Source organism: Peromyscus californicus, unplaced genomic scaffold, assembly GCF_007827085.1.
Source record: "Peromyscus californicus insignis strain IS unplaced genomic scaffold, ASM782708v3 Scaffold_8__1_contigs__length_139910024, whole genome shotgun sequence".
Taxonomy (NCBI): domain Eukaryota; kingdom Metazoa; phylum Chordata; class Mammalia; order Rodentia; family Cricetidae; genus Peromyscus; species Peromyscus californicus.
The window spans coordinates 104,187,275-104,213,208 of record NW_026294606.1 but is presented as its reverse complement, the minus strand read 5'-3'; the positions used below and the strand labels follow the sequence as shown (position 1 = coordinate 104,213,208).

Below are 25,934 nucleotides of genomic sequence, written 5' to 3'. Positions count from 1 at the left end.
AATGACCTAAAACTCCTGCTTCTCCTACTTCCAGCTCCCAAGTTCTGAGATAGGAGTGAGTGGTACTGTTAGGTCTCTGTTCCCATGGGTAACTGCTACTGAACAGATGCAGATAAAGCAGCCCTGGAGATGCTGTGTGACACAGAACACAGTACAGGCATGTTCACACACTGAAGGAATTATTCTAACCTCCCCAAAACTGGTATTATTGCTCTGTATTTTAACTTTCCTAGTGCTAGGAATCAAACCTAGGTCCCTCCACATTAAGTACTGTTGTACCTATAAGCTTTATATGGCTTTACACAGCTGTAAGTCCTCTAACTTGAAAACCTGAAAGGGCCAGAACTGATTCTGTAGCAAGACTTGGTTGGCCTTTCATTGTTTTCTTTGCTGATTGAAAGTGGCTGATAGAAGCTTTGGTTTTTAGATTTTATTGTAACTCTGTGTGTGTGTGTGTGTGTGTGGCTCTCTGTGAGTTTGTACATAGAACAGTGCCTGTGAAGGCCAGGAGACACTCAATTCCTTGGAGCTGGAGTTACAGGTGTAGAGTTGTCTCAGAACTGCAGCCTTTTGCAAAAGCAAGTACTTTTTTAAAAATTTTGTTTTGTGGGGTTGGGGATTTAGCTCAGTGGTAGAGTGCTTGCCTAGCACAAGGCCCTAGGTTTGGTCCTCAGCTCTGGGGAAAAAAAAATTTTTTTTTTTTTTTCTTTAAAGACAGTTTCTCTGTGTATACCTGGCCATCCTGGATCTCACTCTGTAGACCAGGCTGGCCTCAAACTCAAGAGATTCAACTGCCTCTTCCTCCCAAGTGCTGGGGTTAAGGGCGTGCACCACCGCTGCTTGAAAAGCAAGTACTCTTTAACCTGTCAAGCCATCCCTCCCTGATTAACGTTTTGTTGTTGTTTGTTTTTGAGACAGTCTCACTATGTACCTCTGGGTGGCCTCAAACATCAGCCCATCTCTGCCCCCAGAGTGCTGGAATTAAAGTGTGCCACCACACCCAAACTTTACCTGTATTTTACAACAACTTCCCGATATTGGACTACATTATTATCAGGCATTGGCTGTGTGGGTAGAATGTGTGTCTCATGAAGTCATTTGTACTGAGAATGTTTACCTGCCCACTTCCTCCTATGCAGAATTGTCAGAAAATACCCCCACTCCTTCTTCAAGGGTGTATTTCTACTCATGCTGTAACAGGATTCTGTCCAAATCGGATTTCAGGACAAGCATTTCTGTCATCTTCCTTTATCTCAGTCCACTGTTTACTGTCAGATTGGAACCAATTCCAAGGTGAAGCACAAAAGATGTGCCCATCTTAACCTGAAATGTCTCCAGGCCAGTTTTCCAGACCCTCAGTCAGGCAAGAGGGCTTCAGTCATTCACCTCCATCCAGTGGAGATTGGTAAACGTTCCACTGTCCATTTTGTCAATGAACAGGCAGCCCTGCAAATGATCCATCTCATGCTGGAGGATGCGGGCCGTCCACCCACTTGCTGACCACACCACTGGCTCTCCTCTTGGGTCCAGTCCTGCAAAGGAAGGTACAGGCTGCCTGAGGTGAGGGTTTGCTGAGTGTCCTTCACCTCCTGTCCCTATTTCCTGATCCTGCCCTGGCTATGCCTGTTTATAGCCTATCTACAGAGGCAACATCTGAAAGTGAATGTGGACAACAGCCCTTATCCCTCCTATAAAGGATGCCTCAACTTCGCTCAATGCCAACTTTTATTCAGCCTGATTCCCAGCTCTACTATAGGGCAAGGATAAGAAATCCTCTTGCTGAGGCGCGTCCCTCCTCAAAGTTCTTCTCAGGCGCTGTTTATCAAAGCTATTTCAGCTTGGCATAGTAGCAAATAATAACCCATTCTATAAAACAATGTGGACGATAGGCATGGGGTGATTTGATGCCTTAGTGTGGATAAAGCTGGGTCCCACTTTCTTACACAAGCCCACCATGACAGGTAAATAGGAAAAACGTGTGATACAGACCCCCATACATGGGAATCTGTACATACCTGTAAGAGAGGAGGGACAGACACGGACAGACTCCCTATCTGAGCAGCCTCCCCGGTTGGCACCCTGCCATCCATCTAAGCGGGTTTTACCCTGCTCTCTGTCAGCCTGGAGTCCGTGTGCTCCTGGGTCCTGCTGTTTGCAGTCTCCGGCTAAGGAGAGCACAGTCACCCCGCCGCCACCCCGTGCCCTGCACCTGAGATCTGCACGGCCTGGAAGCGAGGCACACAAGCCAGGAAACCGGAGACGCTCTCGCAGCCCTCAGGGAAGGTGACCAGGCGGCTGTCCAGCACCCTCAGGCTGGGGTTCACCAGCACCCGAAGCGGGAAGGGCTCCATCTGACGCAGTTCGCGCAGGCGCGGTGAGAAGGCGCGGAAGAGCGCGTCGGGGAACTCGAGCGCCAGCACTTGCAGCGGCACCCCCAGCTGCGGCGCACTGAGGCCCAGGCAGCCGCGCCGCCGCATCACCTGCACCAGCAGCCCCACCAGCCGCTGCAGCTCCGGCCCCGCCAGCTGCGCGGGTTCCACCGGGGCCGCCACGGCGCGCAGCACCGGGTCCCCGACCTGGCACACGCGCGTGTATGGCGGCTGCGGCGCGCCCCACACGAGGCGCCTCAGGTACCGCCAGTAGGAGCGCGTGCGTGCGGGGCCCTCTAGGCCGGCCGACGCCGAGCTGCAGCCCCGCGCCCGGCTCGGCGGCAGCCGCGCCGCCACCAGCAGCCCACCCAGCAGCCCCATGGCGCCGAAACCGCCGCCGCTCGTCCTCCCGCTAGCGCCAGGGACGCCGGGAAGCGTAGTTCCGGCGCGACCTCGGGCACCCGTCATCCCAGAGAGCAGCCAGGTGGCGACAGTCGTCGGATTTATTGAAGCTCCCACGTACCACAGTGGCCCGCGATACCCCAGGCAAAGCAGTCTCAGCCTCCACACACGGGGCGGCCTCCCCTCTCCAGATAGCCCCGGCAGCTCCGTGCCGTTAGTGCTGCTCCCCGGTCTGGGTGCAGGGGACACTGCCTATGGCTCCTCACTGGGCGGCTGCGCCGGCAGCGGCTCCCCCTCCGCTGGCTCCGCTGGCTCCGCAGGCAGCGGCTCCCCTGGATCGCTCCTCTCTGACCCGCCCTCAGGGGCCGCTGAAGTAACGGGCTCCAGGCCGGGCTGCTCGGCAGAAGGCTCTAGCGCTGGAACCTCGAGGTCCGGCACTAGCTCCTGGTCATCTAGGCAGAAGACGGTCTCTCTTTTAGGCAGGATAAAGGCGAGAGGCTCCTGGATGGCGCTGATGTTCACATGCCCAAGGGTTCCGTGCTTGGAGAGCTGGGTGGGTGAAATGCCTGACCCAGATGGCAGGAAAAAGGAAATGGAAAAAAAAGTCATTAAATTCAACGCAGAGACCACGGCACGGGGGTGGGGTGGGCGCACTCGGGTAAAGAACAGACACAATTACACACTCCAATACAACAAGAAGAGCATGTTTGTACTAATGGGAAGGATGGTGTTATACTGGAGCCCAGTAAGGGTGGCGGGGCCAGAGCCAGGAGACACTGGAGTCCTGGGCTAGACACAAGAGAAAGGGCGAAGCCAAGGTGGAGAACAGCGACCCAGATCGAAGGTCATGTGCCTCGCCTCACCCCACTCCAAAAAAGACCTATAACTAAGGAAAACCTATTTTTTTACTGGTCTTGTTTTTATTTTTTGAGACAGGGTCTCTCCATATGGCACTGGCTGTCCTGGAATTCACTATCTAGACCAGGCCCAGTGAGGGAAAATTTTTGTTGTTGTTGTTTCAAGACAGGGTTTCTCTCTGTGTAGCCCTGGCTGTCTTGGAACTTACTCTGTAGAACAGGCTGGCCTCAAGTCAGATGAGCCTGCTTCTGCCTCCCAAGTGCCTAGAAAAAATATTTTTTAAACCACTTCTCTAGCCAGGCATGGTGACATATGCCCTTAATCCCAGCACTCGGGAGGCAGAGGCAGGCGGATCTCTGTGAGTTCAAGGCCAGCCTGGTCTACAAAGCAAGTTCCAGGACAGGCTCCAAAGCTACACAGAGAAACTCTGTCTAGAAAAAAAAAAAGTAAATAAATAAAACCACTTCTCTGCCACACTTGTAATCCTAGTACTTAGGAGGCTGAGGTAGGCAGACTAGGAGTTCAAGGTCATCTTCCAATATACAGTAAAGCCTACCTAGTCTAAAAACAATAGAACCACTTCTCTGGTATTTTATATAAAGGGAAGCACACAATAAGTGGTTCCTTTGTGACTGGCGTCTTCCACTTCCCCAGATAATCCACACAGTATATGATTCCATTTCTATAAAATGTTCAGAAACGAGAGATCAACAGCACTCAAAGTTTGCCAGGGTACAACTGAAGAGTGTCTACCAAGGGGATCTTAGGGTGACAGACTTCTTTTTTTTTTTTGGTTTTTTTGAGACAGGGTTTCTCTGTGTAGCTTTGCGCCTTTTCCTGGAACTCACTTGGTAGCCCAGGCTGGCCTCGAACTCACAGAGATCCGCCTGGCTCTGCCTCCCAAGTGCTGGGATTAAAGGCGTGTGCCACCACCGCCCGGCTAAGGGTGACAGACTTCTAAAACAGGTGCTAGTAATGGTTACCCACCTTTGTATATTTTCAGACTTATACTAATGCACACATTACTTATTTATGTAAATTAAACACCTGTAAGGCAATTTAAAACTTCTTTTTTTAAGATTTATTTATTTATTATATAAACAGTATTCTGCCTACATGTATGCCTGCAGGCCAGAAGAGGGCACCAGATCTCATTACAGATGGTTGTGAGCCACCATGTGGTTGCTGGGAATTGAACTCAGGACCTCTGGAAGAACAGTCAGTGCTCTTTACCTCTGAGCCATCTCTCCAGCCCAATTTAAAACTTCTTACTCTTAAGACAGGAGTGGTGGTGCATGCCTATAGGCCCAGCCCCTAGAAGGTAGAGGTAGGATGACCAGAAAGAAGTTCAGGAATGGCTTTAACTACATATCGATTTCAAGACCAGCTACGTGAGACTTAAATTAAAAATATATTCATATATACATATCCCCCACATAGACTTGACATGAATACATACTTAAAAATAATAAAACAGGCCAGGCAGTGGTGGCACACACCTTTAATTCCAACCATTCAGGAGGTTCTCTGAATTTGAGGCCAGCCTGGCATATGGAGAGAGTTCCAGGACAGCCAGGGCTAAATAAGACCCTGTCTCAAAACACCAAAAACAACAGTAATAATAAAAGAAAACCAGATCTAGGTGTTATGGCTCATGCCTTTAATCCCAGCACTGGAGAGACAGAGGAAGACAGATCTCTGAGTCCCAGGTTAGCCTGGGCTACACAGACCCTGTAAAAAGGTAAACAATTAACACTCTTTCCTTTCTCTTACCTAGAGTCTGGGCTATCTGAGCTGGTGGGAAAAGGACTTGAAGACAGCGGTTCAAATAAGGAACAAGGTCTTCCAAGAAGGCAGTGCAGAGCTGGACAAAGATTTCATGCTCCCCACTGCTGAATGCAGCCTCTTCGGCACGATGGAATGCCAGGATTGTTTTGGTTACCTCCAAGACAAGAATGCCAACAATCAATCACAGAGGAAGTCTACTGCTGCTGCTATGTGGAAGAGCACAAACGTGCAGCATGAAGAAAGTTTTCATAGCTGGGCAATGAGGGCACTTGCCTTTAATCCCAGCACTCAGGAGGCAGAGGCAGGCAGATCTCTGTGAGTTCAAGGCCAGCCTGGTCTACAGAGCTAGTTCCAGGACAGCCAGGGATACACAAAGAAACTTATCTTGAAAAACAAAACAAAACAAAAAAAGAAAGTTATTCATTCCCAACAGTACATTTCATTGCTATCTTGTTCAAATTCAGCACTGTAGTCAATAGTCACTATTGTGTGACTTCATTGGTGGATTTATGACCCAACTTGTTATGTTCTGGTATGGTTTCCAGTTCCAGTAGAGGAGCATCATGAAATACAGGGGAGATGCTCTCCTGCCAGCGCTGAGGAAGAAACAGCCACGTTGTGAGCTATCTGTGATAGATGGTCTCTAGGAGCTGAGGACCTCAGTTCTGTAAATTTTCCAATGGCACAGAATAACACCTGACAACTGGAATGAGCCTCTAACAGCCCAGAGCTCTAACTCCAACAGACGCCTGGACCCAGCTAACACCTTGAATATAACCTGTGAGACCCTGAGCAGAGGACCCAGAGACAGTGTCGCTGGACTCCTGGCTCACAGAACTGGATGATATATGTACTGTTTCAAGCTGCTGAGTTCATGGGAATCTGGTATCAAGCAATAGACTATGCATGCCTAATGACTGCCATAGGTACTCTACTTCACAGCTTCTTCCAGGATCATCTCTGCTGTGGAATAATCCTTTTGTACACTGTGAAGATTTGTCACTCTGATTGGTTTAATAAAGAAGCTGACTGCCCAATAGCTGAACAGGATAAGGTTAGGCAGGAGAGCCAAACTGAGGATGCTGGGATGAAGAAGGATGGAGTCAGAGGAGTGTCCAGAGATGCCAGGAGAAGCAAGATAAGCCTGCTATACTGAGAAAAGGTACCAAGCCACGTGGCGGAGTGTAGATAAGAAATATGGGTTAACTGAAATGTAAGAGTTAGCTAGTAACAAGCCTGAGCTATTGGTCGAGCATTTATAATTAATATAAGCCTCAGTGTGTTTATTTGGGAGCTGCTGGCAGGATAGAAACTTCTGCCTACACATCCCCACAAAGAGTCATCAATCATCAGAGCTGCTCGATCAGAAAAACCCTTAAGACCACACTAAACCTCTGAAAGTCAGCAGGCACCTGGTTATATGGTTGAATACAAAAGCCTGGTTGGCTGTTAACAAAGGCAGATCAAGGTAGCAGAAAGTTACCCACCTTGGCAAGGGCATCCTCCAAGGCCCGAGTCACATCCTGTGCTAAGGCCACAGGACAGCAGAGACGAAGATCATTGAAAGCAACCAAAATGTTGTTGAGGAAGCAGGCAAGGGGTGGAAAGTCTAAGAGCACCATTGGTGGCTGCAATGTCCCTGGTTGTGTGGCTGGCACTGCAGTAGGCATGTTACTGCTACCCAGGATGGCTGCAGCCGAGATGAGGGTGTAGGAAGTCATTTCATCCTGGAATTTTTCTACTGCTTCCTCAACTGCTTTCTGGAAAGTGTTGATTGCCACCCTCTGGAAAACAGGAGCCAACTGGCCCCGGAAATCAGCCCCCACTCGGCTAAAGGACAGCCCAAAGTACATGCACTGGCCCAGCAGAGAGTCCAGGCGACCACCTATACCCCGGTTAAGGTCGGTCTCTAGCACCTGCAGGAACTGTGAGATTTTCTGCAGCACCCAGCCATGGAAGATGGCACTCTCATTCACAGTGTACTCTCCCATGGCAGGTGGCAGCAAGGGGTCCTCATCTGAGAAGATGGCACGGTACTGGGTGATGATATCAAAGAGGTGGACCCGGCAGGCCTCAATGGTTTTTGTGATATGGAAATAAGGATCATCATTAGGGATGGCAGTCAGGATGGAGCGAAGCCAAGCATCCCGGGCCTGAAGAAACTTCACCCTCAGCTCAGCCTCAGTGAAGACATCCATGCGCCGAAGATAGCCAATGACACGCAGGCAGGCCGGCAGCTGGATGTTGGTCCTCAGTTGCTGGATCAGCTGGCTGAGCATCAGCTGCATGGACTGGCGCACTTCATTCACAATGCCCTGATAATACAGATACACTGAGTCACAACACACTGGGAAAAATACTTTGAAACCCATCCTACTAACCCTGGACACTGGAGGCCAACATTCTTATGGCTTTCCGGACATACCGTGGATTTCTAAAGCTTACACCTGCAGGTTTACAGAGATCTGCTTGCATAACTAACTCTTTTGCTCAAAAATCCTCCTAGGATTTCCCATCACAACCAACAAACTCCCAACTATTCACCACGATCTCCGGGCCCTGCCTGATTCTCCAGCTTCACCTGCTTCCTAATGCCCCAGCCTTTCTCATGATAGTAAGAGTGGCTGGTTTGGGACTCCCGAAACACTCAATTTCTTTCCACCTCACTCTGTTTTACTTCTCCTACTTCTTGTTTTGCTGTCTCCCTAGACCTTCAAGTGCCAGTTCTTTCTCATCCTGACCATGCCAGCAAAGCAGTACTCTAATAACCATTTCCAGCCACTACCCTAGTCCCCAATTCACTTTGTTTTTGGTCTTTTGACATAATCTCAGCAAGCTGGCCTCAAACTCACTAAGTAGTTAAGGATGGCCTTGAACTCCTGATTGATCCTTGTCTCTACCTTCCAGGTGCTGTTTACAGGCATACCCATCATGCCTGCCTGGCTTTCTCTGGCTTATTTCAGATATTTACCAATATCTGCAATATTATTATTTGTCAATTATCAGACATTCACTACAACAGAAACTTCGTGAGAGCCATGGCCTTGAATGCTTTGTTCACATGGTATCCCTAGTACCTAAGTTAGTGTCTGGCACATGAGTAACATGATCTTTGTCTGGACGGTGGTGGCGCACGCCTTTCATCCCAGCACTAGGGAGGCAGGGGCAGGTGGATCTCTGTGAGTTTGAGGTCAGCCTGGTCTACAGTGAGTTCCAGGACTAGACAGGACTACACAAAGAAACCCTGTCTCAAAAAACAAACAACAACAACAAAAAAAAAAGATCTTTGAATGAGTGAGCCAGTATCTTCTGTTCAGCTTACCTGGCTGGCAGAAATTGGTAAGAAATGTACAAAGGCTTCTACTTAAAAGCTTAGTCACGCCGGGCGGTGGTGGCGCACGCCTTAATCCCAGCACTCGGGAGGCAGAGCCAGGCGGATCTCTGTGAGTTCGAGGCCAGCCTGGGCTACCAAGTGAGTTCCAGGAAAGGCGCAAAGCTACACAGAGAAACCCTGTCTTGAAAAATCAAAAAAAAAAAAAAAAAAAAAAAAAAAAAAAAAAAAAAAAAAAGCTTAGTCACAATCACAGAACTAATAATTACAAGATCACCAGCTTGAGGGTCCTCTGGGCAAGTTGGCTACCTGGATGACAGGGATGGAGGAGTATTTCCTTTCCAGTCGTCGTACATAGGCGGCAAGCTCCAGGGCCTCTTCATAGTAGCTGTTTCGGACACAAGTGTCCATAAGCTGGGGGATTTCTAAAATCTCCAGGATTTCTGTGTGCCGGTTTAGAGTCAGGGTGTTCATCCGACGGTTGGAGCTGATCTCCTCGGCCTCCTTCACAAAGTTCCTAGAACCAATTAGGAAAACAGATCTCATTGTTTTGCACACTAGGTAGTTACCAAGCATTTACTGGGCACTGGCTTGATGGTTTACCTGGTTTATTTAAAGTCTTCACACAGGGCTGGGTGTGGTGGTATACTCCCTGATTCCCAGCCTTCCAGAGGCTGAGGCTGATGTGAGTTCATGGCTACCTTTACCTACATAGTGAGTTACAGACCAGCCAGGGATACATAGGAAGAGCCTGTCTCAAATTCCTCACATCAAACCTATAACTTCTATTATACTTGAAGAAACTTTTTTTTTGTTTTTTTGAGACAGGGTTTCCGTGCATAGCCCTGGCTATCCTGGAACTCTCTTTGTAGACCAGGCTGGCCTCAAACTCACAGAGATCTGCCTGCCTGTGCCTCCCAAGTGCTGGGATCAAAAGCATGCAGAACTACCACCTGGCTAAAGAAAAAAATTTTTTTAATTTTTAAAATTATTATGTGTACAGTATTCTGCCTGCATGTACATTTGCATGATACAGGAGAGCACCATATCTCATTACAGATGGTTGTGAACCACTATGTGGGTGCTGGGAATTGAACTCAGGACCTCTGGAAGAGCAGCCAGTTCTTTTAACCTCTAAGACATCTTTCCAGCCCAAGAAAAAAATTTAATACTTTATTTTATGTGCATTGGTGTGAGGGTGTCAGATTCCCTGGAACTGGAGTTACAGACAGGTGTGAGCTGTCATGTGGGTGCTGGGAATTGAACTCAGGACCTCTGGAAGAGCAGCCAGTGCTCTTAACCGCTGAGCCATCTTTCTAGCCCCTTGAAGAAACCTTTAACTGAGGGTTTAAGAAACTTTTCAAGATCATATCATTAATGGATGGCTTACATGGAGTCATCAAGATGCTCAGTGGGTAAGGGTGCCTGGTACCTGCCAACAAGCCTGCTGACCTGAGTCTGATCCCCAGATGCCACATAATGGAAGGAGAGAACCCACTCCTACAGTGCACATGGCGGCACTCATCTCCCTCCATGTAACTTTTAAAATGGCTTGTAGATCTGGACTGGCTGCAAGGATTGTCACATTTGGGACTGAACTGCTCTGGATCTCATGAAGAAGGACTAGTTATGGCAAGACACTTGGCCTCTCTGGACCTGTCTTTTTTTTTTTTAAGATTTATTTATTTATTATGTATACAGCATGTATGACTGCAGGCCAGAAGAGGGCACCAGATCTCACTCCAGATGGTTGTGAGCCACCATGTGGTTGCTGGGAACTGAACTCAGGACCTCTGGAAGAGCAGTCAGTGCTCTTAACCTCTGAGCCATCTCTTTATTGGTTAAATAGTAAGAAGACCCATCTCACAAAGGCATGAAAGTTAGAGACACGTAAGATGACATGTATGAGGCTGGGTGGCAGCGGTGTCGCACCCCTTTAATCCCAGCATTTGGGAGGCAAAGACAGGCAGATCTCTGAGTTTGAGGCCAGCCTGGTCTACAGAGGGAGTTCCAGGACAGCCAGGGCTACACAGAGAAACCTTGTCTTGGAGGGAAAAAAAAAAAAAAAAGACATTTATGAAGTACACAGGACCTGACATAAAGTAAATGTATAAAAAGAGTAAACAAATTCCTCACTAGCTCTTATTGGAGCTGCAGAGACAGCTAAGAAGTCACTGCTCTTGCAGGGGACTCAGGTTCAGGTCCCAGCACACATATCAAGCGGCTCATAACCACTCCAGTCCCAGGGGACTCTGACACCCCCTTCTGTCATCCTTGGGCACACATGGTGCTCAGACATACACGCAGGCAAAACACTCATACACATATTTTTAATAGCTATTAATATTTTCCTAATGGAGTACTAACTAGCCTCTAAGGCACACTCTTGCCGTAGGATTCCCTCAGGCCTTAATGTAACGTGCTGCCTGCCGTTCAACCTGTTCTTCCTCTTTAACTGTCTCCACTTCTCTAAAGTAATTCCAGAAACTGGTTTTATGAAGTCCTCAATCTCTTTTCAGACATAGAGGGTACAAAAGTTGTTTTAAATACCCAAAAGCTCTAAAGGAAAACTGAGCTAGAATCACGTAAGGCTGGATAGCAGAACTAAGGTATTAGATTGAGGACCTAGGAAGACAATATAGCTCAAAAAGGAAACTTTTTTGACGACCTATGATGTTCCCAAATAGGATTTCCATGTCACCTAGCCTCATATCAATGGAAGTTTCAAAGCAGATAGCCTCCAGCCCAATCTGTTGAATATTCCTAATTATAAAGGTGCATATATATTAAGCTGACATTTATATAGTGTTAACTATGTCGGGCCCAATGAACTGCTTTACACAGATTTTTGTTGGTTTTGTTTTGATACAATGTCTCAGGTAGCTCAGGATGGCCCGAACTCAATACTCAGACTTGGATGATGAGCTTGCGCTTCACGTGCTGGAATCACAGCTTGTGTCCACAAGACTGGCTGGATTCTTATCATTATTGAACAGCCTATGAGGGAGTGGTGGACTCCTGGCTTCCAATTCTGACTTGGTAACTTACTAGCTGTGTTCCTGGACAAGTCACTTCGGCTTCCTCGTCTGTAAAATAACAATGGCCTACCTACCTAGACAGCGGTGGGGAAATCTAAGTGGATTCATAAGGCGACGGGAGAGAGCTCTGTGCTCTACGTACGGGTCAGCTATGCCTAGCATCCTGTCAGTTGCAGACAATGGGCCTGTCGGCATCCGGCCGGCCGCACCTGCAGCTCTGCTGAAAGCTGGGCAAACGGTCGAGGAGGTGACCGAGGGACGTCTCCACGTCGCCAAAGAGTCGGTGGATGCGCTCGGTGCACTCGGCACCGCGAATGAACGTCTTGTAGTTGGCGAAGGCCAGGTCGCGCGTCTGCTGCAGCAGCTGGGCCCGCTCCTCCGCCAAGCGCTCGGGCTCGCGCCGCAGCCGGTCCAGCCCCGAGCCGCTCAGCTCCCGGAGGTAGCGGCCCACGTCGGGTCGCTCACGCCACTGGGCCTCGGGGAAGCGGTCGCGGAACAGCGACGCCAGGAGCCCTTCATCTTCTACCTCCCCCAGCGCGGCTGCCGTGGCTGTCGCCGTGGCCGAGGCCGTACCGGAGGACTGGAGAGTCACCGCAGCGGCCATCTTCCCAGCCACGCCGTCACTTCCTCTCCAGACCCGAGAGGGCGCTGGTTTCCCGCCTGCAACCGGAAACAGTTGGGAAACAGTTCCTTTCTCTATGGTTTCTCACCTAGCCGGCTTTCCGGTCCCCGGAGGTCCTCCCCGCTAGGTGGCGCTAGCCCAAAGAACACGTGGCATTGGGCTAGAAAGGCACGCTTTGGTGTTGCCAGGAAGCGGGGTAAGGTGACTTCCGTTTCCGCCTCTCCGGGCACGAGGATCCTGGGAGCCAAGCTGGTGGGAAGATGCGGCCCTTGACTGAAGAAGAGACCCGAGTCATGTTTGAGAAGATTGCGAAATAGTAGGAACCCGAGAGGCGGACGGGGGACGGGCGTGCGGGGAGCGGGGCCGCGGCCCCGGGGCGGGACGGTCCCGGCGTAGCTTCCAGTCTCCTTTTTGCCCTCAGCATCGGGGAGAATCTACAGCTCCTGGTGGACAGACCCGACGGCACCTACTGTTTCCGGCTGCACAACGACCGTGTGTACTATGTGAGGTGAGGTGGGGCTTGGTGCGTACCGTGTACCCGGCTGGAGGCCTGCGTCCCTCAGTGGCCGTCCTTCACCAGGTACCTTCCTCCCTCCACCTTGTAGTGAGATGATCCTGAAGCTGGCAGCCAACATCTCCGGGGATAAGCTAGTGTCACTGGGGACGTGTTTTGGAAAGTTTACCAAGACCCACAAGTTCCGGTTGCACGTTACAGCCCTCGATTTCCTTGCACCCTATGCCAAGGTATGTGGGGCTGGTCTCCATTTGGCCGTCGGGGATGATGTCAAGGATGACGGCTAGGTCAGAGCACAGATTCACTTCCATCGAGTTCCTGACAGCGTCAGCACAAGGAGATAGGTCTAGCTGCTTGGACGTGCTTAGGAAGGGATATGGACCTGAGAATGCCATGTAGCTGCATAGCTTAGTTATCTGTAGCAAAACAGAAGCCTCCACAGTGCCCGCTGGTCATCAGAAAGCAGATAAAAGAGGCTGTGATGAGAATGATCCTGGGGTCCAAAAAAACCAAAAAAACTGTTAAGCTGTCCGTTCTGTAAATCGCTTATAGAATTGAGATGTGGAGCTGAGGAAGGAGCTCCATGGCGAAAGATGAAAAGATCAGGGTCCAAACAGTTTAAAGGGAACATGTCTGCTTGTCTGTTTCCCACCTCTCCTTAAACACAGAAGCAACAGCTACTCTACCCACAGGGATATAACTAGCATTTTCGCCTCTTGGTTTTTAACCCTCTTTCAGTATAAAGTGTGGATAAAGCCCGGAGCAGAGCAGTCCTTCTTATATGGAAACCATGTGTTGAAATCCGGTCTGGGTCGAATCACTGAAAACACTTCTCAGTACCAGGGCGTAGTGGTTTACTCCATGGCAGACATTCCTTTGGTGAGTAGAGGTGGTGGCCATCACAAACACCAAGTACCTTTTGAAAAGGATGTTGTTTGAGTCAGTGCACCTGTGAGACTAACTTCTCAGCACCCTTTGAGTTTCTCAGAGATACACTGTTTTAGCATAGGTTTTTGTTTGTTTGGTTTTATGTATTTTGTGAGTAGATTGGTGTCTGTTCTTCAATTCTAGGGTTTTGGGGTAGCAGCAAAGTCTACTCAAGACTGCAGAAAAGTGGACCCCATGGCAATTGTGGTGTTTCATCAGGCAGACATTGGGGAATACGTACGGCATGAAGAGACGTTGACTTAGGATGGTCATCCCAAGACCTTTTCGCTGTGTGAGAGGACTTAGCTGTTTCCTGGGTGTGCAAACATCATCACGTTGAATTTGGAGAACACCGATACATGCACCTTGGATTCTTACTCAACAGAAATGGCTTAAAAATAGGGTTTCAGGCCCTCTAGAGGCAAAAGCAGGTGGATCACAAGACCCGCTTGGGCTACCTGGCAAGTTCAAGGCTAGCCTGGGCTACCTAGTGAGACTCTGTCTCAAAAATCTAAAACAAACAACCCCAAAAGCTGTCAAGTGTTTGTATAGTAAGTAGTGTTTCTGTTCTCCACCTGCATGGACTCTGTTTGCTTCATCAGACTTGGTCTGATAACGGGTTCTAAGTTACTGCACTGAGGACAGGGGCAGTTTTATTGTTATCTGTGATAACACTCTTTTCTAGCCTAGTAATAGCATATCAGACTTTCTACTATTTTTTAAAATATCATTAAAGATAGAAACAGCCATATAAAGGTAAGCTATGCCTGTGATTTTACAGATGGAATTTAGTAAAAATAATAGATGCAACTCAGCCATTTTTCTTGGTGGTAAGTGGTGTGTGGTGTGGAAGAGCCTATACTCAAGCCTCATTCCTACCACCTGCCAGTTGTGTGGTATTGGACAAGTTTTTCCACTTAGGCTCCATTTTCTTCCTTTGTTAAAAGGAGGGTGGGGGGAAACATGAAACTGCTGAGTATGGTTGTACACATCTTTAATTCCAGCACCGGGGAGGCAGATGGTCTCTGTGGATTCGAGGCCAGCCTGGTCTACAAAGGGAGTTCCTGGCCAGCCAAAAAAACAAGCTCAAAACCCACAAAACTGGAAAAGCGCCTTTAATCGTCACTGTAACAGCAGTATTCATAATTAATGATTGTAAAGCATATAACATAGGATCTGGCAAACAGATGTGAATAAATACTGAAATATGTTTTTAAAAGGGTTTTACATTTATTTTTTGTATGTGAATGTTTTGTCTGCATGTACGTATGTGTGTGCACCATGATATGGAGGCCAAAAGAGGGTCTTGGATTCCCTGGAACTAGAGTTACAGGTAGTCGGAAGTTTTCCTATCAGGATTCGTGTAACAGTTACAGATGTGTGTGAGCCACCGTGGGGGTGCTTGGGACCAAACTGGGTTTCCTCCGAGAGCAGCCTGTGCTTTTTTAAACCATTGAACGTCTCTCCAACCCCCATTTTTAAAAATTGCATGTGTGCCAGGCATGGTGGCACACACCTTTAATCCCAGCACTCAGGAGACAGAGGCAGGTGGATCTCTGAGTTCAAAGCCAATAGTCTATATAGTGAGTTCCAGGACAGCCAGGGCTATGTAGAGAAACCCTGTCTCAAAAGAAAAGCTGTGTGTGTATGAGTATATTCCACTTGGATACAAGTCTCCTCAGGCCGGAAGAGGGGTTGAATTCCCTGGAGCTGGAGTTAAAGGCAATTGTAAACTGCCCTGTGTTGGTGTGCTGGGAACCAACGTCCTGTCCTCTGAAACAGATGGCTCTTGACTTCTGGGCCATCTTCCCTGCCTGTGTTGAAATATTTTTGTTACATTATTTTAATTGAAACAGAGTCTCACTATGTATCCATGACAGGCTTGGAACTTGCTGTGTAGACTATGTTGGCTTTGAACTCATGAGATCCATCTGCCTCTAAATGCTGGAATCAAATGGGTGAACAACCACACTGGGCTCAAACACATATTTTTTTTTTTTTTTTTTTTGAGACGGTTCTCTGTGTAGCCCTGGCTGTCTTGGCCTTGAACTCACAGAGATCCACCTGCCTCTGCCTCCTGAGTGCTGGGATTAAAGGTCTGCGCCACCACTACCCAGCATCTCTTTTATTTTAGATACAATTTAGATACAATTTTCTCACATTGTATCTAAGTTGGTCTGAAACACTGTAGTCAGCCTCTCACGGGATGGATGGTATTATAAGTCTGTGTTACCACACCTACTTTCCCAAGGTAACATCCTTTAAAGAGAAATATTTTGAACCACAGAAAGGCACTGTGAGGCCAGCAAGATAGCTCAGTGGTAGGCTGGTAGAGTGGATAAGGACATCGGCCACCAAGCCTGATGTTGAGTTCAGTCCCTGGGACAAGGTAGAGGGAGGGAATGCTAAACTTTACAGCCCTACACAATGGATTAAAAATTCTTAAAGACACTTAACAAAATTAGACTTTGTCCCATTGATTTCAACTCTTCCTTCAGAGCGTTCTAACTTATTTTGAGATAGGGTCTTGAACTGGCTGAAGCTGATCTCAGTGCTTCCACTCTGGAGTGCTCAGGTTCAGACTTGTGTGCTACCACTCTGATTGATGTGGGGGTTCTAAGGATCAAAGGTAAAGCTGCTGCGGGCAAAGCGGGCTCTCGGAAACTGGGCTACATCTTCAGAACCCCCTTCCAGGCTCTTCTGTTACCTTCTAAGTGGAGTCCATGAGGGGAAGGGACAGTTGTAGAGAGAATGGTATTTTAGGTGGGGGTGGGGGTCGGGGGCTTGTAGTACACACCTTGGCAGCAGTGGGGAGGCAGAGGCAAGTGAATCTCTTGAGTTTGAGGCCAGCTGGGTCTACACAGCAAGTTCTAGGCTAGCCAAGGCTACATAGTGAGACCCTGTCTCAAAAAATGGTATTTTAGTTTAGCACGTAATACATATTTTAGAATAATCAGCATCAGCATTCTTTATTATTGCCATTTGCATTTATTAATGAACAAATATAGGATTTAAGTTGACTTCCCCCCCCCCAAAAAAAAAGCTGATTTGATCAAAGCTTTGATGAAGATGCTGTGTATTAGCATCTTGGCTTTGTGTTAGTGGTTGAGACAGTGAAAAGACGTTTCAAGAAATAGAGCTGAAGGACCCCAGAAAGAACAATGGCAAGGCTCTGAGCTGCGGACCACCAGTTCACGTAGGTGTAGTTGGACTGGAGAAGGAAAAAGTCAGCCACTTTCCTCATTCTGGCAAAGTTGTAGTAGCGCCACATGTGAAAAACATTGTTCTGCACCTTTCGTGTGCTGTGCTGTGGGAAAAAGGAAAGCTGCGTTGACTGCCGGCTGGGCCTCCCTTGCACTAAGTTCCTAAGTCATATTACTCATGATTCTGACATCCATAGCACTATAGCAGTTGAAAATAAAGAACACACACCTTTAATCCCAGCACTTGGGAGGCAGAGGCAGGTAGATCTCTGTGAGTTCAAGGCCAGTCTGGTCTACAGAGCAAGATCCAGGACAGGCAGAGCTGTTACACAGAGAAACCCTGTCTTGAAAAAAACCGAAAGAAAAAAAAAAAACATGGTACTTTGGCTGTATTTGCAAAACTTTGCTGGGGTAGTTTTAAAGTTGGGAGGTGTGGGTGGGGGCTTGGGATGTACCTCAGTAGTAAGAAGGATTGCCTACTACGCAGAAAACTCAGCACCCTAAACACAGCCTTGCACATTTGAGGTAAACATTCTTATTGAGCTCAAACTCTGTAGCCAAGGATAACTTTGAATTCCTGACCTACTCTGTTGAGGTTACGAGTATAAATCACTATCGGTGCCAGAAATAGTTGTAGGACAACAGATTAAGATGTATGCTCGGAGCCGGTCGGTGGTGGCGCACGCCTTTAATCCCAGCACTTGGGAGGCAGAGCCAGGCGGATCTCTGTGAGTTCGAGGCCAGCCTGGGCTACCAAGTGAGTTCCAGGAAAGGCGCAAAGCTACACAGAGAAACCCTGTCTCGAAAAACAAAAAACAAAAACAAAAACAAAAAAGATGTATGCTCGGGGCTGGAGAGATGGCTCAGTGGTTAAGAACACTGTCTACTCTTCCAGAGGACCTGGGTTCAATTCCCAGCACCCATATGGCAGCTAACAACTGTCTGTAATTCCAAGATCTGACACCCTCACACAGACATGCATACAGGCAGAATACCAATGCACACAGAGATAAATAAATTATTTTAAAAAAAAAGATGTATGCTCAGCCTGTCATTACCCTCCTAACTGATGTCTTCTCCCTACAAACTGTTAGGCTTATAAAGAAACACCTTTGGCAAGATGTGTCTTGCAAGTACTAAATTTTGCCATTATAGCCCAAAAGCAGTCATACATGATGTGTAACTGTCAAACGAATGTGGCTCTGTTCCCATAAGATGTAGGTTTACAGAACACAAGCTTTTGTATGCCAAGGAGACAAAGTGGTGGGAGATGTGTGCAGATCACATGTCAGAGGGGGCTATGTGTGCTGCTGGTGCTTGTACATACTGGGCAAGGACTCACTAGCACTGAGTTACAGCCCCAGCCCTGAGCAAAGGATCTGAATAGACATTTTTTCCAAGATCTACAAAATGGTTAATAAGCATGTGAAGACGGTCTTTATCTATATATCTCCAGCTGTCCTGGAACTCGCTCTGTAGGCTAGCTCAGACTCAGAGATCTGTCTGCCTCTGCCTGTGAGACCTGTGTGGTTTTTTTTTTTTTTAAAGTAATCAAAATGGGTTAGTGGTGGCGCACGCCTTTAATTACTGCACTTGGGAGGCAGAGGCAGGCGGATCTCTGTGAGTTCGAAGCCAGCCTGGCCTACAAAGCAAGTTCCAAGACAGCCAGAGCTGTTACACAGAGAAACCCTGTCTCAAAAAAAACTAAATAAATAATCAAGCTGGGCATGGTGGCACATGCCTTTAGTCTCAGCACTAAAGAGATGGATGGAGCTCCGTAAGTTCAAGGCATAGTAAGACCTTGTCTCAAACAAAAGCCATGCTTCGTGAAAGAAGCCGCCACAAAGTCACATGTTTACATAAAATTTCAAACAGAAAACCTACAGGAACAGTACAGCAGTGATTCTACTAGCATTGGGAGATTCTGGAGGGAATGGGGGCAGTCAGGATATGCATAGAGTTTCTCTAGAGGACATGAGATTGTTGTGCTTTAGGGACTAGGGGTAGCTGCCCAACCTTGTGAATACATATGAAAACAGGCAGTGGGCTAGATGGAGCTGTAACAGGAGCTCCATGCTGCATGCTGCTGCATTGGATCGTTCCACTCCTCCTGTGGTTTCTATCCTGAGTCAGCATTCAGGCTCCACCCCCAGGATGCTAAGCCCATTACCTCAATCGCATCCAGAGTGTCGTTCAGCTGTTTCCTTTGGTTCTGTTTGTGATCCATTTCAGGCCCTTCGTAGAAGACGCCAAAGTTGAGATACACTTGTATAGCACTGAAGCGATTCTGCTCATTTTTTAGACAAAGCTGATAGTAACCTGTGGGAATTCCTAGATCTTATTACCATGTTTTAGGTGTCCCACCCTGTCTTAAGGTTCCCCTAGACAGCTGTTCACCAGCTTGCTTTATTTATTTGTTTGTTTGTTTGTTTTGTTGGGGGGGCATGGTTCAAGACAGAGTTTCTCTGTGTAGTTCTCACTGTCCTGGAACTCACTCTGTAGACCAGACTGACCTTAAACTCACAGAGATCCACCTGTCTCTGCCTCCCAAATGCTGGAATTAAAGGCATTTGCTACCACTGCGCGGCTTGTTTTATTTTTTAATTTGATGCAGGGTCTCACTATGTAGCTCAGTCTGGCCTTGAACCCAGAATTCTCATGCCTCAGCCTTTGAAACACTGGGATGATAGTCATGCACTACCACCTCTAGTTTGTTCCCTGGTTTCAAAGTAACTACAGTAGCACCTGTTTAGGAAGTAATAGAACTATTTTTGACACAAAGGGCACTGTTCTTAACAGTAATTACTTATAATTACATTTTGTTAAATGATAACTCCTGTACTGGATACAAAAATGTTTTTCCTAGCTGGGAGGTGGTGGCACACGCCTTTAATCCCAACACTCGGGAGGCAGAGTCAGGCGGATCTCTGTGAGTTCGAGGCCAGCCTGGGCTACCAAGTGAGTTCCAGGAAAGGCGCAAAGCTACACAGAGAAACCCTGTCTCGAAAAACAAAACAAAACAACAACAAAAAAATGTTTTTCCTCTTCCAACACTAATTGGTTTTGTTTTGTGTTGAGATAAGGTCTCACTGTGTAGTTATGAAGACAAGTGTGGTGGTTTGAATGAGAATGGCCCCACAGGCTCCTATGTTTAAATGCTTGATCCCCAGTTGGGAGAAGTATTTGGGAAGGATTAGGAGGTGTGGCCTTGCTGGAGGAGGTGTGTCACTGTGGGTGGGCTTTGAGGTTTCAAAAGTAGTACCAGGCCTAGTCTCTGCCTCTCTGGCTCATGGTTGTGGGTCAGATGTAACCTCTCAGCTCCCGCTCCAGCACCATGCCTGCCTGTCTACCGTCTTCCTCCCCACCACGGTGGTCACAGACATACCCTCTGAAACTGTAAGCAAGCCCCCAGTTAAATGCTTTCTTCTACGAGTTGCCTTGGTCATGGTATTTTGCCACAGCAATAGAACTCAAACCAGGCTGGCCTCGATCTTACAGGGATCTGCTTGCCTCTGCCTCCTGAGTGCTGAGACTACAGACCTCTGTGTGTCACCCCAGGTATGTGTTGAAGTTGAAAGCATTGTGTCTTTGCCTCTTCTTTGTAGGCTATTAGAACTGGAGGGTGACATCTTGAACTTGAAACTAGGAAAAATTGCTGGGCAGTAGTGGTGGCACACACCTATGGTGGTATTTTATTTGTACTGAAATGTGATTTTTTTTTTTTTTTTTTTTTTTTTTTTTTTTTTTTTTTTTGGTTTTTCGAGACAGGGTTTCTCTGTGTAGCTTTGCGCCTTTCCTGGAACTCACTTGGTAGTCCAGGCTGGCCTCGAACTCACAGAGATCCGCCTGGCTCTGCCTCCCAAGTGCTGGGATTAAAGGCGTGCGCCACCACCGCCCGGCCCTAAAATGTGATTTTAATTGTATGTTAATAAATAAAGTTGCCCGGGGGTCAGAGCTATTAGTGCCATAGCAAAAGCTGGGCATTGGTGGTGCACACCTTTAATCCTAGAACTTGGTAGGCAGAGCTAGGTAGATCTCTGTGTGGTCAAGGATACAGCCAGCATTGGAGACACATGCCTTTAATCTCAATACCAACCATAGAAGACCTGGAGGTCTATACAGACAGGCAGTGACGAGGCAGTCATGTGGTTGGTTTTACAACCAATGAGAAGGCAGAACAGAAAGTCTATATAAAGACAGACAGGAAGTAACTCTCTTTTGGAGAGGTCTCTTGGCTGAAGAGGCTAGCTGCAGCAGGCGGGTAAGGCTCTTAGCTCTGATCTCTTGGCTTTCGTCTTTGTATTGGCTCTGTGTTTCTTATTTAATAAAACGGTTGGTTACATCTACACAAGCCTTTAATCCCAGTACTAGGCAGGCAGAGACAGGTGAATCTATGAGTTTGAGGCCAGCCTGGTCTACAAAGTGAGTTCCAGGACAGCCAGGACTACACAGAGAAATGCTGTCTTAAAAAACAAAACAAGGGGCTGGAGAGATGGCTCAGAGGTTAAGAGCACTGACTGTTCTTCCAGAGGGCCTGAGTTCAATTCCCAGCAACCACATGGTGGCTCACAACCATCTGTAATGAGATCTGGCGCCCTCTTCTGGCCTGCAGAGATGCATGCTGTATACATAATAAATAAATAAATCTTTAAAAAAAAGAAAAAACAAAAGAAAAAGAAAAAGAAAGAAACCTAGGAGAAATTGACACATTATTGACACGTTATGGACAAAAGTGTCCTAACTGGAGTAATTCCCTACAAAGTGTTCTGTTTGGTGACTGAAAGTTTGAAGTTTCTTTCTTTTTTTATTTTATTTCATTATTTATTATTTTTGTTTTGTTTTGTGTTTTGGGACAGGGTTTCTCTGTGTAACAGTTCTGGCTATCCTGGAACTCACTTTGTACATCAGGCTGGCCTAGAACTCACAGAGATCTCCCTGTCCGTGCCTCCTGAGTGTTGTGATCAAAGGTGTGGGCCACCACTGCCTCTTATATCCAATTTCATAGAAACTTACGATTATTATCATAGCCTTGGGAATGAATACAGACCTGTCTCTTGTGTAGCGAAGTTAATCTGGCCCCGAACATCCTGGGAAGTGTCAATAAGGAAACCCTGTGGAGTATGTGCCGTGACAGCAATGTGGCGGTCATGTGACATCCCGAGAATGAGCTGAACCTTCCATCACCATTTAAAAAAAAAAAGAAAAGGTCCCTACTACGTCACTCAGACACCAGCAACATGGTCAGACCGGCACACCCACGGCATCAGCGCAGCAGTCCGTGTGGTGGGACCACCCTCCCCAGCCCTCGTCTGGAAGCTCAAAACCGAGGTGGCTCTTTTAGTTGCCACCATGACGGTGTTGTGGAGCCACATCAATGCTGAGCGTTCTTCAGTGTCACACACAGAGTGTAGGATAGAGTCACCCAAACCATCCCCCTGATAAGGAAGAAACCAGCTCTCCTGGCACACAGATATGGACGGATCGGTGCCATATGCAGTTGCCTGTGGGGTTCCTGCCTGACGCTGGGGTGCTTGAGCTCCCTGGGGAGACCTAGATTTGGGTGTTTGCTGTGTGAGAGTCCCCTACCCAAAGCACGCAGCACTTCTGGACACTTGTCCACAGTAAGCTCATTAGCAGCTCTGGTCTAGTAAAACATAAACCATAAGAGACTAGTAAATTAGGAGCCGGGCGGTGGTGGCACACGCCTTTAATCCCAGCACTTGGGAGGCAGAGCCAGGAGGATCTCTGTGAGTTCGAGGCCAGCCTGGGCTACAGAGTGAGTTCCAGGAAAGGTGCAAAGCTACACAGAGAAACCCTGTCTCGAAAAAAAGAAAGAAAAAAAAAAGAAAGAAAGAAAGACTGGTACATTGGGCTGGGTGTGCTGATGCACACCTTTGATCTCAGCACTTGGGAGGCAGAGGCAGGCAGATCTCTTGAGTTCAAGGCCAGCCTGTGGAGCCAATTCCAGGACAGCCAGGGCTACACAGAGAAATCCTGTCTTGAAAAATAAAAAAATAAGCCGGGCGGTGGTGGCACACGCCTTTAGTCCCAGCACTTGGGAGGCAGAGGCAGGCGTATCTTTGTGAGTTTGAGGCCAGCCTGGTCTACAGAGCAAGATCCAGGAAAGGCGCAAAGCTACACAGAGAAACCCTGTCTCGAAAAACCAAAAAAAAATTTTAGTGGAGTAAGAGCAATATAGCTTACTACTATGTAAATCAATATTAGAAAGTTATGGCTGGGTATGGTGGCGGTGGCACATATTTTGGGAAACACAGGAACCTTGCATATTCTCACCCAGTAAGGTCCACATATTGAGATCCTATCTCAAAAAATTAAAAAGAAAAAAAAGTGCCAAATGGTTTCTAAGATAAAAACAGGAGAGATAGGTTACAGCTCAGCGGAGCACCTGCCGAGTGTGCACAGGTCCTGGGTGTGAACTAAAGCCTGCTGGTGTGCACAGGTCCTGGGTGTGAACTAAAGCCTGCTGGTGTACACAAGGTCCTGGGTGTGAACTAAAGCCTGCTGGTGTGCACAGGTCCTGGGTGTGAACTAAAGCCTGCTGGTGTACACAAGGTCCTGGGTGTGAACTAAAGCCTGCTGGTGTGCACAGGTCCTGGGTGTGAACTAAAGCCTGCTGGTGTACACAGGTCCTGGGTGTGAACTAAAGCATGCTAGTGTACATGAGGTCCTGGGTGTGAACTAAAGCCTGCTGGTGTACACAAGGTCCTGGGTGTGAACTAAAGCCTGCTGGTGTACACAAGGTCCTGGGTGTGAACTAAAGCCTGCTGGTGTACACAGGTCCTGGGTGTGAACTAAAGCATGCTAGTGTACATGAGGTCCTGGGTGTGAACTAAAGCCTGCTGGTGTACACGAGGTCCTGGGTGTGAACTAAAGCCTGCTGGTGTACACAAGGTCCTGGGTGTGAACTAAAGCCTGCCTAGTGTACACGAGGTCCTGGGTGTGAACTAAAGCCTGCTGGTGTGCACCTGTAGTCCTAGCACTTGGAAGATGGAGGAGGGAGATCACCAGTTCAGGGTCATCCTTGACTGTATCTCAAGTGTGAGGCCACCTCCTTGCTGTATCCAGGGCTACATGAGACCTTGTCTCCTCTGAGGACCTCCATAACTTAAAAAAAAAAAAAAAGAAAGTACCTCTAACTTTAATATTAACCTCAGAATCTTTAGATGGCATTAACCTCTTGGGGTGTACTTGCCCAAGGGATAGGTACCTTCCTAAAAGAAATAGGTGGCTCAGTGGCTAAGAGCACTTAGCTGCTCTTCCAGAGATCCCGAGTTTAATTCCCAGTAACCACATGGTGGCTCACAACCATCTACAATGAGATCTGATGCCCTCTCCTGGCATAAAGGCATACATGGAGATAGAGCACTCATTTACATAAAATAAATAAATCTTAAAAACAGAAAAAGAACTAGAATTGTCTGGTTGCATAGACAAGCTTTGAGCTGGTTATTCCCCAGTTTACTGGGGTTAAGAGAGGCAGGAAGAACTGACGTGGCCCCTATCCCATTAACTGAAGTGGTTTCATCTGAAATCTATTATGTGACTTTTTCTTCTAACTCTGTGCTGCATAGGTAACTATTTTAGAAGGTATTGGCTCTCCTGTCACCTCAGATCAGAGGAAAGGTGGAGGGTGCCTCTCCTGAAGAAGCATGGTGTTGCCCCTTGGATTTGAGTACACTTCTGTAGTCGCCAGGTCTAGACCGACCCATATGCTTGAGCCACTATTGCCGGCTATTCCTCCAACTCTCATTCAGAGGTGCCCTCTAACTGCAGTTCACAAGCGACAACCACAGCAGCATAGCTAACCAGACCATGGCTCCATCGAAAACCTGACTCACTTTATCAAAGGGATGGCCAGAGGCCTCCACGCACCTCATAGCTGAAGTAGAAGTAACCCATCCGTTCAGCAAACTGCCAGAAACATTCTGTGTCTCCTGGTTGGATCATGATGGCAAAGTCATGTCGATCAGCTCCACGGAAGAGTGGTTGGTCCTCAGAGCCAGTTAGGGGGTCTGTTGCCTGGCTCTTAGCAGAAGTCACTAGGCTCAGAACCATCAGCCTAGCCACAAGGAGCAAAGGGAACATGCTGCCTTCTGTGACTTCTTCTGCAGGTGACTGCTCACAGTCCTGTGGGAAGATTAGACCGCATCTGGCTAATCATTAACCCCACGAGTCACAGTTAGCACCAATTTCAGGGCCATCATAGATATTCTGCAATACAGGTGCTATGTCTGCCTCCTTCCCCCACCCCCCACCTTGGCTCACAGATAGATTTTGCTTCCACCTCAAGAAAGTGGCTTGCTGGATCTGGTTAATGGGTTCTAGAAAAGCACTGTATCAGAAGAGAGGTTTCCATCCATTCTTTGTGCTGTTTTCTCAGTTCTTGTCTATTGTAGATTAAATGTGTGGCAAGTTAATTTATAGCCATTGTGCATACTGACAAGAGCCGGCCGAGGTGAGGTTTCTCTTATATCAAATGGCTAGGTGCCACTTACTGTCTATTCAACACCAGGGTAGCATCTGGCCAACAGATTTTGTGGCTAGACCGAAGCACAGCACATGCATGCATACAAAAGGTATTTTTCTCACTTTTTTGGGGGATGAGATGGGGTGCAGGGTGTCCTATGTAGACTGGACTATTTTTTAAAGGTGTTTTTTTTTATGTATATGGGTGTTGTGTCTACATGTATGTGGTAGATATACTGTGTACCCTAATAAACTTGCCTGAGGATCAGAGGACAGAGCCAGCCACTAGATTAGACATAGAGGTCAGGCAGTGGTGGCACACACCCTTAATCCTATCACTAGGGAGGCAGAGATCAGTCTGGATCTGTGTAAATTCAAGGCCACACTGGAAACAG

At 47.6% G+C, this 25,934-nt stretch overlaps 3 protein-coding genes across 7 annotated transcripts; 1 reads left to right on the top strand and 2 right to left on the bottom strand.

The window, feature by feature from the left end:
- Window positions 1-999: 999 nt before the first annotated feature.
- On the bottom strand, window positions 1,000-12,443 carry Cog8 (component of oligomeric golgi complex 8). 5 transcript variants are annotated; one of them, XM_052727349.1, is made up of 6 exons: window positions 11,996-12,428; window positions 9,058-9,265; window positions 6,905-7,732; window positions 5,403-5,571; window positions 3,161-3,337; window positions 1,000-1,532 (listed from the first exon to the last, which is right to left on the bottom strand). In XM_052727349.1, exons 1-6 carry the CDS (start codon window positions 12,388-12,390, stop codon window positions 1,375-1,377), a joined length of 1,935 nt encoding a protein of 644 aa, XP_052583309.1. In that variant the 5' UTR covers window positions 12,391-12,428; the 3' UTR covers window positions 1,000-1,374. The 5 variants fall into 5 exon arrangements, with proteins under 5 accessions (XP_052583309.1, XP_052583310.1, XP_052583308.1 ...); XM_052727346.1 differs by lacking the exon at window positions 1,000-1,532 and having other exon boundaries at window positions 2,859-3,337; window positions 11,996-12,423; XM_052727347.1 differs by lacking the exon at window positions 1,000-1,532 and having other exon boundaries at window positions 2,859-3,337; window positions 11,929-12,036.
- A 146-nt stretch (window positions 12,444-12,589) lies between these two features.
- On the top strand, window positions 12,590-15,071 carry Nip7 (nucleolar pre-rRNA processing protein NIP7). Its single transcript, XM_052727352.1, has 5 exons — window positions 12,590-12,724; window positions 12,830-12,916; window positions 13,014-13,152; window positions 13,661-13,801; window positions 13,994-15,071. The coding sequence occupies exons 1-5, from the start codon at window positions 12,669-12,671 to the stop codon at window positions 14,111-14,113; spliced, it is 543 nt and encodes a 180-aa protein (XP_052583312.1). The 5' UTR covers window positions 12,590-12,668; the 3' UTR covers window positions 14,114-15,071.
- A 1,857-nt stretch (window positions 15,072-16,928) lies between these two features.
- Tmed6 (transmembrane p24 trafficking protein 6) lies at window positions 16,929-25,158 on the bottom strand. Its single transcript, XM_052726799.1, has 4 exons — window positions 24,946-25,158; window positions 22,100-22,226; window positions 19,223-19,371; window positions 16,929-17,156 (listed from the first exon to the last, which is right to left on the bottom strand). The coding sequence occupies exons 1-4, from the start codon at window positions 25,156-25,158 to the stop codon at window positions 16,929-16,931; spliced, it is 717 nt and encodes a 238-aa protein (XP_052582759.1).
- Between the last annotated feature and the right edge of the window lie 776 nt (window positions 25,159-25,934).